The following is a 12,640-nucleotide window of genomic DNA, read 5'->3' as shown; positions in this document are numbered from 1 at the left end:
TGAGGTCATGGCTGTCTCAGTAAAGGTAAATTAAGGGGGATGGAACTGAAACCCCCAGTCAAAACACTTAACTCCACACTCCCTGAAAGCTTGTTATTTCATGGAAGTTGTCTTCAGATAATTACCCTCTTTGGCATCCTTTAATCCTGTGTCGTCTCCTGTGAATTACAGCAGTCTCTTACTCTTGGGGAGGGTGAAAAGAGCAACACATAAAGTATCTGCACTATCCCATCCTTTCACACCAGAATTTGCCACTGATCCTACTTGACACCAGGCACCCATTTTGTATAGAGGCCACCCCGTAATACACCAATTAAGTAGGCAGCTGCTTTCATAAATTACTGAATTTCTGGGGACTCTCAGAAGTTTTTTATCTGTACTACAGACTAAGACAAGCTACTTCCCCTAATTATCTGTATAAATCATGATGGTTAGTATTTTTGTTAACTGGGCGGTGTAAACATGCATTAAGCAGCACTGGAATGCCACATCCCTATGACAGCAACTCCATTTGGCTGATAGGAAGCTATGCCCATGGGAATCAATCTAGAAAATGATAATTGTAGGTGTTTGATTCCAGATGATCAAGTAGAAAAATAGGTCATCATGAATCCAGCACTTTCCTCAAGTAAATGTCCCATTGCTGCTGACACAACTATACAGTTTTCTGTCTTTCTGAAACTCATTAGACCATGTATTTAAATCTTTGAAGCAGGTGGGATATTTTTTTAACATACCCCTCTTCACGTTTGCAGAATGGTAGATATGCAATTTATCAAATATTTCTTAGCTAGCCCTGTAAATACAATGCATATGCAGAAACACTGGAGAGTGTATATGCCATTTCAGAGCTACAATTGCCCCCTACCACCCTGTTTTTAGAAAATATGTCAAGGCACATCTTCCTAATTTGAACTCCTGTATCTTTTAGTAGTACTTACAATGTTTTTATCATATTTTTATTTTTAATACACTGCCTTGGTAGTTTTCAGGAAGGCAGTACAAAAGTAAATAAGCATAACATTTCTGGAATACAGATGCTCTTGCTTAACTCCATTCCAACAAGACAGTAACAATTTCATTTTAGTAATAAATTTCTTGAGATTGCCTTGTTTTAAAATACTTATAAGTACCAGTACATACTATCAGGTGAATCTATACAATTTTGGATGGAGACAAAATCTTAAATTTAAAAATACTTTGAAAAATATACCCCAGTATTCTTAGGACATTCTTAAAATATGGATTTCATCAGCATGCGTAAAACTCAAATTATGACAATGGATGCTGAAGGCTCTCTCCTGCCTCTCCTTCCATCTCATCTCAAGAAGCCCCATTCCATGGATTTCTAACAGCAGAAGCAGAACCAGTAATATTTACAGTAAAATTACAATCTTAAACCTGGCTGCTCTGAACTAGATACCTCAACTCTATCACAACTTATGACCGTGTGTCGAGTTTTGCACCAGCTCCTATGGCTCCTATGAAGTCCTACCTGACTCTCCACAAGGCAACAAGAGTAACTTAACTGCCCGGCTTCAGCAGGGTTCTGGCAAAAGTAGGAAGGCAACTGCATATATGGCAATTTCTTCACTGACAACCTCTCAGCACTAATTAGGCTTTCACACTAATGCTAGAACCCCAATGTTGTATTCACATAAAAGATTACAAGACTGGAGTGAACTACAATGTCTATTTTCCCATTCCACAAGGTATACTGTTGTTTTTGATGAGAGCACTGTTTTAATCACTAAACATGTAAAATAATCTCATAATATCCTAACCATATTTCCATCCCTAGCAGATGAAAAACATGTGTAAATACTGAGCCTTCTATTAATATAATAGTTTTATCCTTTTTTTATAACTTAACAGCAGTTTATTGTAAGGAACAGTATTTTATATTTTACAGATTACTTTGTTATGAACTTCTTAAGTAGGCAAAACTAGATGTGACATAGGAGATCCACTATCCAGTCATTTTTAATAACTGATCCCAAGCAACTACTCCAAAGATGGGGGAAATGAGGTTTCATCCTCTTTCATCTTAGGCTATTTCCCCCAATCTAAATCAGCCCTCTCAAGCTATTCATTTATTTAAATGCCACCAACACATATTTCAAGGCAGAGTACAATATATACAACAAAACATAAAACACCATAAAAACAATATAAAATGATCATGAAAATGACTTGCTAATCAAGAAAGTTTTAACAGCTGCGCAGGTCCTAATGGCATAAAAAGATCTTTATGAAAGTAATAAGGGTGTCTGCTAAATCTCTGCTGAAAGAGTATTTATTCCACAGGTCAGATGTGGAATGTCCATCTTCTAGCAGAGACCAGTCAGTCCACTCTAACATGTGGGACAACTAACAGCACTCTTCTGGATGATCTCAGTGATTGATCACCAATCACAGGTTCAGGCAGTCCTTAAGATATCCTGGACCCAAAGTTGTTCAGGCCTTGTCCAAGAGCATATGGGCAGCCAGGGGAGGGGTTTTAGCAGAGGTGCTGCATGCTATTGGCCATCTGACACCATCAGCAGCCTAGCCCCTGCATTCTGCATTAGCTGGAACTTCTAGACCAGGCCCAAGTGCAGCCCCAGATATAGCCCACTGCAGTAATCCAGTCTCAAGGTTACCTCTACCCGAACTAGCCCAATCATGATACGGCCAAAACGGTTCCAGAGAAAGCAGGTAAAAGGCACTACTAACTACACCTCCAAGCTTTATACCTGCTTCCAGAGGAGTGCAACCCCATCCAGAACTGGAAATTTGTCAATAGCTTCCAGACCCAGAAACTGCCTCCCCATAAAGCCTTCGTCTTGCGCTTCTCCCGACAAAGTTAATAGCAGGGTGATGGGTTGCAATTTAGATCAGGAGAATGTGAGGGAAACTGTATGTGAAAAAAGGGTTAAACATTTCACCAGCACTTCAAAGTAGCTGTGTGAGGATGGATAATCACTAAAAAGCCATGAAGAAACCTAGCCACAGATCACCCACATTACATATAGTTTAACCTTAGTCTTTCAGAACAGCCTCTCAATTATATACGAATATAAAGGTGCATGCCAGCTGGTTTCCTTTTGTACATACTGTACTTGGGATAGCTCAGTTGGTAGAGCATGAGACTTTAATCTCAGAGTCATGGGTCTGAGCCCAAGATTGAGCAGGTTTCCTGCATTGCAAAGGGTTGGGCTAGATGAGCCTTGTGGTCCCTTTCCAACTCTATGATTCTATGAAGCACAAGCCAAACATTTTTATCTGGCTATCTAATTTAGAAACCCTGGCATTTCTTCCCAAGGCTTTCAGTACAAGAGCTATTCTTTTTTAAAAAAGGATAAAAGTCCATCTCTCTGCATCTGACAAGTTTACTCTGCTCTAGACAGTAGGGGGAAGCATAATAACTGGGCAAGCAATTTGATGAAACAACAGCAAGTAACTAGTGGATTCAGTGTCTGCCACAACAGCTGACTCATCTCAAGCTTAAATGTTATAACAACAAAGAAAAATAAGCTTATTTTAAACAAGAAGTTTATTTAAACAACAAGACGCTTTACTTGAAGGGAAAACTATCCAAGATCAATTTTTTGTTTAGAGTAATTTACCCCTACTTAAAGACAGATTGCTCTACATGTAACAGCTACGTACAAAAAAGTTATAAAATCGTCCTTGGTTGTACAACGATAAAAGAAAAACATTGAAATTATCCAATCAAATAAGGTATGCAAGGTTTTTGTTTTTCAACAATGAGAGCAAAATAACTTACTGGAATATAAAGATAAAAGTTAGAGGAGCATGCCATGGAGGAATGGGGCATTTTCACAGACCAGTTTGTTTTTACCACCCCATCTCCATATGATGTTGATCAAAACATACCATTGGCCATTTAGTTAAAAAAAATATGCATGTCTGTGCACATACACCAGTTACGTTATGTACAATAGAAGGAATAGGAAAAGAAATCAAAGAGAGAAAAGCTATACTGCAGTAGTCAAGATGTGGCTGAACCAAGTCTCGTTTTTCTAATTGTGAATGTGTTGTCTGTGGGAAAGGGAGTTTGGTTCTCTTTTAGTAGACTCCTCCTGTCTGCTGCTGGAACACATCAATTGTATCTTCGTCCTCCATTTCCAACTGCATGGAAAAGATTTAAAATTCAATTCAAAGTATAACAAATGACACAATCGAAACATTTTTATTCGCATTTCTCATGCTCTAAAACAGGCATCCCCAAACTTCGGCCCTCCAGATGTTTTGGACTACAATTCCCATCTTTCCCAACCACTGGTCCTGTTAGCTAGGGATCATGGGAGTTGTAGGCCAAAACATCTGGAGGGCCGCAGTTTGGGGGTGCCTGCTCTAAAGAGAACTACAAGCAAATACAGGAGCCTAAAGACTGCAATGTGGTTGTAACACTAAGTCCACTAATGTACCTAAACTAGAAAACAAGGCTGCATTACAGAATGAGTGAACTGAATTCTGTTGGTCCTGCCAGACTCAATGGATTGGATCAACAGAAGCACAAATGGCACAGAGCTTGTGCAATGGGGCTTTCCTGGTTTATCTGCCCCAGGTGTCTCTCAAAAGCCACTCCATGGGGAGCAAAGGCCTCTCCAGAATGGCATAGTATGGGCATCCGGGGGGGAGGGGTTGAGAGCTACTGTAGCATGGGAAGACTGACAGAATTCAGGAAAGGCTATCTTGCCTGCATGCCACTTGTGCAAGACACCTTTGAATCAAAGCCAACAGAGATTAATAATCCAGAGTTAATTATAGTAAACATAAGTGCATTTTCTGTAATTAAGACAGAAGAATTGTACTATTCACTTGTCAGGATGATGAATCCATAGCAATAATAATGTATTTCTGTACAGGAATCAGATTAAAACTTCCTACATCTGCAATGAAGGCTAAAGTATTAGGATGGCACAGGGAGAATTGGGTAAAATTCAAATTGTACTTTTAGGTGGTCGCAAACTGCATTCAGGACCCGATTATCAAGAAGTTGGACATAAAGTCTTTAAATAAAAATATTGTTGCATTTGGCAATTAACTGAATAAATGTTCTTACATACAGCAGTGTTAGTTGCAAATCAGCATGACCTACCTATTAACATGGATAAGATCTATTATTAAACTATTTCTTAGCTGATATTTGTATTCTTATTATGTTTTCACTCTAGCAGAAACTTTAGCAGCTTTTTTCTTACCTGTGCAGGTGTATCTGTTTCATTGATTGGCTGCCCATCAAACCGGAATCTGATTTGCCTCATTGACAAACCCTACATAAATACAAATTTAAAAAAGGAAGTCTAAATTACTTTTCAGCTGAACCAAACAGCTACCACAAGCCATCATACTTATCTTGCCAATCTTTGCATTTACAAAAAGCACATTATCGAGCAGTAAATTAAGTTTTGCTTGTGTAGTAAAAGTGTTCAGCAGTGCCCCTACTGGTAGCATTTAGGAGATGGTAGATAAATTTTTAAGCCCAAAAGCAGTGATTTGAGATCACAATTGGGAGTGAACTTGAATGAGACTTTAGGGTGGCAAATCTCAGAAGGACTGACATTTCAGAAGTGTAGCACTTAATGTACCCCATTAGTGGAAGCCCTGTGCAAGGACTTCCAATTGTACAAGAAGTCTCTCTCTCCCTCCCTACCCCTCAAAATTGGCTGGAGGTGGTAGAACCCCACAAACAGCATTGGAGGGGGGGAGAGAAGTGACAGTCCCACCTGGCAAGCTGCAATGCTTCTGCAGTCAGAATATTTGTAATAATGCTACACTGAACTTCACCCACAGCCAAAGCAGAGAAACAGGAATATCTTTCTAGGTTTATTGCACTGCATTGCAAACATCTAACAAAACCGCTGTTTCTGCACTTATGAGTTCTGCAAGACACAACAAAAGCATTTCAGAGTAAGAGATGTCAAGGCTGTATATTAAGCTTAAAATTCTCTTTTTTCCACTTAAGTGCAGTTTCTCTCTCATTCTTTTGCTTATACGTACCATCATTTTGGCCACTAGGAAACTTCAATTACCAAAACAGAAGTCAATGTTTGCTCCCAAAATGTTACATAGGCTAGACATCTTGAAAAGTTATAGAACTGATCCTATTAGGCTGTGAATATTAAATATGCCTATTATTTGGGCATGTTTTTGAAACAATGTGAAGATGATAGAACCTTAGGAGCATTGTTACCTTGAATGAGTGTGCATTGGTCCTTACTTCCAGCTAGTCCAGAAGTAAAATAAACTATCATGACTAATCCCATATACTGTAAATCCAAACTGCTCTGCCCCCTTTAACCCATTGCTTTGCTGCATACTTTTAGGGCTGCCACTTAACTACATGAACTGACACATTCTACCACAAGTAGAAATTTGTCACTTGTAACATACTGTAGAAGGTAAAGGACCCCTGACCATTAGGTCCAGTCGTGACCGACTCTGGGGTTGCAGTACTCATCTCATGTTATTGGCCGAGGGAGCCGGCGTATAGCTTCCAGGTCATGTGGCCAGCATGACAAAGCTGCTTCTGGCAAACCAGAGCAGCACATGAAAACACCGTTTACCTTCCCACTGTAGCGGTACCTATTTATCTACTTGCACTTTGACATGCTTTCGAACTGCTAGGTTGGCAGGAGCTGGGACCGAGCAACGGGAGCTCACCCCATCACGGGGATTCGAACCACCGACCTTATGATCAGCAAGCCCTAGGCTCTGTGGTTTAACAATTTAGCCCAATTGTTACTTTCAGCACCAAAGGCCAAAGCTACATTTCTCATGTGCTCAGTTTATAACTAATTATTATTTTACTGTTTTAATTAAACTGCTTAGAGGTTTTCTCTAAACCATGCCAGATGATTTTTTTAACCCCACATTTTAGGCTAGAAACAGATTCTCATAGGGAAGACTGGCAATTTAGGGTTTTTTTTAAAACAAACAAACAAACACAAAACCCTCTCACAGCCACAATTTTCTCCAGTCAAATTTGAAGTAATCAGGTGTGTGCCCACTTTCAGTATGGCAGCAGTGAGGCCCACAAGGCTTCCACATTTGGACTGTGTAGCCATTGTGATCAAGCAGTTTACTTGCACTTGAAATCATATATGACATCAGGCATGGTGCAGGTAAAGGGTCAGGGCTAGCAAGACATCATGCCTTTGCTCTTATGGTTTGATATCAAAATGCATGGGCAAAAACAGGTCACAGGACATCGCTGTGGCATCAGGTGATTGATAGGTGGTAAGCCCTGCAAAACCTAGCCCACGGGGTCAACAAGCATCCAGCTCTGACTCCTGGAACACAGGAAGGAATCTTGCGTCTGACATACACTATGGGTCAGGAACAGTCTTCAGCTCTGGAATTCATCCTTGTTGTGCAGTGCTTCCATAACACTGGAAAGGCCCAGCAAAGCACAAAGCAGACCCATCTCTCCCTCCAAGCTTGGATATAGGGACAGAAAAGAGATTGTCTCACTGTGCATCAGAGGTGTTGGGGCTAGTTATGCTTGCCATAGCAAGAACTTATGGACCTCTGCAGCATACCATGCATAATTATGTACCTGCTTGATCCAATGCATCAATGATCCTGCCTTACCATTTTCCTAAGTTTTTTCCCTTTGTCCTCATGAAATGCTGCATCTTAGTCTCATTATTTCTTTGCATATTTTGTATTATACTTTCAGTGTTTAGTGATGCTTGGATATAGAATATCTTTAGCAAACATTATGTTGGAAGACTGCCATGCTCTTGCTCCTCAACAATTACATGGAAGTCTACTAAAATGCGCTCCACTGAAGTATTCCCAGAATAATCAACAGTTTCTTTCATCCAAAAATTATCCCTCATCCTCAGCTTAAGTCAAGACACAAACTTTTGCAAAAGACAGAGCTAGCTTAGGAAGTAGAAGGCACTTCATCCACTCTATGGTAAAGCCACAACACAATTTATGAGAAGACTGTCAGAAGAAGAACCTGCAGTGTAAGCACTCAGTCTGGTACAAACCTTAGGGTAAAGTCTGTTCACAGTCCTTCAGTGAAAACCTAACAGGAGAACTATTGTTCACAACTTACAAATATCATATTTAAAGTTTGTGAATATAAGCGCTATGCCCTAGCCATGTTAACAACAAGTGGTAGAGCAAGCTAACTTCAGAGATCAACTTCACCCTGACATGTACATAATCTCAAAAGATTCAAATGCTTTGTGTTAATATTCTTACATTGTGCTATTACTATGGAAACTGTTCCCATTTTATTTATTACGTTGCAGTAGTCTTAAGTCTTCTAAAGCTGCAACATAGAAGTATGCACCTTTTGGAGCAGATTTATTTCCAAGCCAGAAGAGTGAGAAAACAGACCGTAAGATGAAAACATTGCTCAACTTTCCCCAAACTAAACCAAACTCAACTGCAAAAACAGGTGTCATAACTTAATACTACCTCAACCTGCTATAATAAAATTATTCCAAACAATGCAAAAGCAAATACCATAAAATTTAACTATCACCATATTCAAAATGCCTAGACTTGCTTTCTTCTGTTTTGTTTTCTGTTTTTGCTTCGTTCACCAAGCTGGAAAACTCAAAAAGGAATGTAGCACTTATTTTCTAAATAGGTGGGAGCTATCGAGAAAGCCGAACTGAGAATGAAGCTTTTCCTTGAGTACTGAATATCATGAAAGGATGCACTTTCATTACATGTAGAATTGTACATGTTTACTACAGCGTTAATAGGCATGAAGGTGCCTCAAAATGTTTATTTGAGTATTCATACAGTCTTCTCACCTGTCGTTCACAATAGGCTTTCATTAGTTTGCTAAGTGGTGTATGCCTTTTAATCTTAAACTGCACCACAGATCCATCTTGCCCTGCAACCTTCAGATTAATGTGGTCATTATTTTCAGTCTTCACACCTTCCTGTAATGGGGAAAAAGCATAATGATTTTAAAGTTATTCCATCTAGTAATGAATCCTCAAGTTCAATATGCATTATCACAACCAGAGTTCTCAAAGACTAGCCACTACAGCTTTCAGTTTCAGAAATATCATTCATTAGTAAGTGGTTTTAGTGGCCTGTTGCCAACTAACAAATGGTTCATAGTAGACAGGTCAATTAGATCACTGCAACTATTTCTACGCTTTATGTTTTGAACTAAACATAGATTTCACTTGGTTTATCTACTATACAAGATTCACAACAATACATGGCAATACTAAAACTAACAAACCTCATTAAGTTTGCAATTCTACACAAACTTACCTGGAAGTAAGCACAAGTGAGCTCAATGGGGCTTACCAACTCAGACATTTCATTCTAAATCACCCAATAAAACTAACCAGCACCATATAATGATGAATTTAAGAGCCAAAGTGCTCTTGACTTACTATATGGGGAAAGAGTTTTAAAGGTTAAGACAGCAGCATGCAGCTGTAAAGAGCACAATAGTTAATTTTATCCTTCTTAGGAAAGCTTCAGCTATTCTTGGAGCTTTAGCTACAGACCTGATAATTACCAACACCTCTCTTGCTTTATTTAAACTAAAGGCAAGCATTAAGTTATTGTTCTAGTGTATTTATGTACACAACTCTGAAGCACAGCCTCATAATGCATGCAACTATTCTTGTTTTATTCTGTTCCTTCAGCATAATGAGAACAGAACTACTTCTCTTTTTCTTTCTTAAAATAACTCCAGCACTGCAAAAAAAGAAGACATTTTCTAAAGTTTTGGATCTGAGTTTAGGGTTCAAATCCCCTCTGCCATAAAGTTCACTGGGTGTTACTGAGCTAGTTACTGTCTCTCAGCTTTAACCTACTTCACAGGGTTGTTATGGGGTTCAAATTGGGAGGGGGGAACTATGCAATCCAGCATAAATTACTCGGCAGAAACACTGGATAAAAATATAATAAATATAGTAAGAGGAAAAGAAAAATAATGTATCTTAAAATGTGCTTATCTTCTCTCTCTCTCACTCAACAGGGTTAAAAAAAAAACCACCACCACCACCACCATAAAGACACCTTAGGAGCTTTTTAGCTTTTACCTTAAGAAACGTAAGTAACAGAAAGTTACTTTGCAAGCATGCCTACCAGTTTTTAAAAACCTACCACTCAGGGTCTGGGTAAGGTTCCTCCACACTATGCTGTAAGCTATGCAGGTATGCTGGGGTGCCACTTAAAAGGGCACCGTTTGACCTTAAGAACATTCCCTATTTCTGATCGCTACGAGCTCAGAGCCTCATGGAACAACTCGTACCTTTTAAGAACCCATGACTATGCCCATCCCATTAAGTTCACAGTACGCCCGACTCCACACAACAGACGTTCCTGTGGCCTACCTCCGATGCACCTAAGACACACGCACAAAAATACAAAACCACAGGCGCCACACGGCCCTCACGATGCAAGGCTTTGCAAAGAGCTCCTGGAAGGGGCAGCAGCGAAGCCCCACACCTCCGATCTCGCCCTTGCACACTCCCGCACACAAAGCAAACTCCATCCAAAAGACACGCACGCACAGAACACCACCACCTTCGCCCCCTTTTGTAGGGGAAAAAAAACGTTCCTCTGTTCAACCGCCTTGAGCGGCGGGCGGGATCCCGCGGAGTCCGCAAGAGGAAAGAGGTTTTTCGCGCAGCCAACATTTTGGCGCCTCCGAAGTCACATTTAAAACGAGGCGTACGTAGGAAAAGGAGGGAGGGAAGGAAGGAGGGAGAGAGGGAAAGGAAAAGCCAGGCCACCCAGAGGCCAGTTACCTCCGCGGGGAAAGAAAGAGGGGTTACCTGCCGCCCAGGGGCCACTCAGGGAGCACAGCAAGCAGCGTGCAGGGCGGCCGGGAAGGAAGCGACACAAAGAGGGGCCTTCCCATCGCCATCGCCATCCCCCACCCCGGTCAATAAGGCTGCGGACGGCGCCCGGCACACGAGGGACTAGCGCCTCTTTCTTGCAGAGGAAGGGGGCCACAACAACAACAACAGAAACCCGAGAGAGAAGGAGCCGTTCCGCAGCCCTCCGCAGGAGCAAGGGAGGCTCCCCGCTGTAAGGAAAGGGAGCTCCCCGGGGGGCACCCCCTTCCCTTCCTTCCCCCTGCCCTGGAAAGAAATCTGATTTAAGGCGGAGAGGGGGAGGGGGTGGAAAATGGCGCGCAAGAACCGGCGCGGCGGATCCGACGCTGCGCCGCCTCCGTCCCCGCCGCCCGTGCCGGCTCCACTGCCTCCGCTCTCGCCGCCTTCGCTCACCTTGGGCTTCTCGTCAGCCATGGCGAGTTCAGCGGGGGCCGGTCCGCTGCGAGCACCTCACACGAGCTAGTGGGGGGACGGAAGGATGAAAAAAGGCGACCGCGACGGCCGAGACAGAAAGACTGGGGGAGGGGGCGAGTGAGCGCGCACGCACTGCCGCGGGGCCGCGCCTGAGCCTGCGAGAACGCGCACGCACGGCCTCCCCCTCCCCCTCCAGTCCGCTCGCCATTGGGCCTCGGCGGGGCGAGAGCGCGCCGCGCCGTTACATAACTCGGAAGAGAACGACGGAGGGAGGAGGCAATGGCTGCGTGCGTGCGCGCACCCAGGGGGCGTCGTCCGCGCCCCTGCCCAACGTGCGCGCGCCCCGCTGGGCGCAGCGAGCATTGCTCTTGCTCGTGAAGAGGGTATTGTCTTTTCAAAATGGCCGCCGGGCCTGTGTGACTGCAGAGATCTCCAGCTAGCCAATTTGCACTTTCCATCAAGTTAGCATGGCTATGATTTACATGGGCCTGCTAAACAGCAAATCTCTCTGCCATTTCAATTGTTCCTTTTCATTTGGTTAATGGGCTAGCCACGTTAATCCTTGTTAGATTTCTGTGTACAACCATTCTATCTCTGTTGCACCAGGTATCACCCAAAGTAGGTCCCTGCTTTCCTGGATGTTAGCTGAAGTTTTCTTGTACCAACTCCATAATTTCTCTTTCTATCCCAGTAAATAAATTGTAATGCATGCATATGTTAAATTGCTATTACACTGAAGTCTACCCATCTACTGATGAAAAACTACAAAATATCAATTTCCTCGTTATTTTACATGGAAACTGAACCTGTACACATTACTAATATTCACTGATAATTTCTTTTCACTTTCCAAATTAATACACCTTGATCTCAAATTTCCAGAAAGGAAACCACATTGATTCTGGAATAAGCCCATCACTGATGTATTAAGAAAGAATATTTACATAATCCTCAAATATGAACAGGAAAATTGTGTTGCTATTATAATAAACTTGCTTTAATCCCCTGAATATCCTAGTGCAGGGGTAGGCAACCTAAGGCCGGTGGGCCGGATGCGGCCCAATCGCCTTCTAAATCCGGAATCAGCATGTTTTGGTCCGGGAATCAGCATGTTTTTACATGAGGAGAATGTGTGCTTTTATTTAAAATGCATCTCTGGGTTATTTGTGGGGCATAGGAATTCGTTCATTCCCCTCCCCCCAAATATAATCCGGCCCACCACACTGTCTGAGGGACAGTGCACCGGCCCACGGCTGAAAAAGATTGCTGACCCCTGCCCTAGTGGAACAGTGGTTTCCACTGTGTTCATTTATCTGGGGCCCCTTGATGAGAGGGGCAGATAAGCTTCCCTTAAAAAACTTCACTACTGTTTATCTTCC

At 42.1% G+C, this 12,640-nt stretch overlaps 1 protein-coding gene across 1 annotated transcript; it reads right to left on the bottom strand.

The window, feature by feature from the left end:
- Positions 1-1,999: 1,999 nt before the first annotated feature.
- SUMO2 (small ubiquitin like modifier 2) lies at positions 2,000-11,488 on the bottom strand. Its single transcript, XM_035104435.2, has 4 exons — positions 11,241-11,488; positions 8,790-8,921; positions 5,211-5,282; positions 2,000-4,134 (listed from the first exon to the last, which is right to left on the bottom strand). Exons 1-4 carry the CDS (start codon positions 11,259-11,261, stop codon positions 4,072-4,074), a joined length of 288 nt encoding a protein of 95 aa, XP_034960326.1. The 5' UTR covers positions 11,262-11,488; the 3' UTR covers positions 2,000-4,071.
- Between the last annotated feature and the right edge of the window lie 1,152 nt (positions 11,489-12,640).

This window comes from Zootoca vivipara, chromosome 2 (assembly GCF_963506605.1).
Source record: "Zootoca vivipara chromosome 2, rZooViv1.1, whole genome shotgun sequence".
Taxonomy (NCBI): domain Eukaryota; kingdom Metazoa; phylum Chordata; class Lepidosauria; order Squamata; family Lacertidae; genus Zootoca; species Zootoca vivipara.
The sequence above is the reverse complement of the archived record's forward strand: the minus strand, read 5'-3'. Positions and strand labels throughout refer to the sequence as shown.

Bases quoted from the DNA above. Each gene is read 5' to 3' on its own strand.
- SUMO2 (XM_035104435.2), bottom strand. From the start codon at position 11,261: ATGGCTGACGAGAAGCCCAAG. The intron at 5,283-8,789 runs GTGAGAAGACTG...GTATTTATGTAG, and splicing joins AAGCCTATTGTGAACGACAG to GGTTTGTCAATGAGGCAAAT. The intron at 4,135-5,210 runs GTAAGAAAAAAG...TTTTCCATGCAG, and splicing joins AAACAGATACACCTGCACAG to TTGGAAATGGAGGACGAAGA.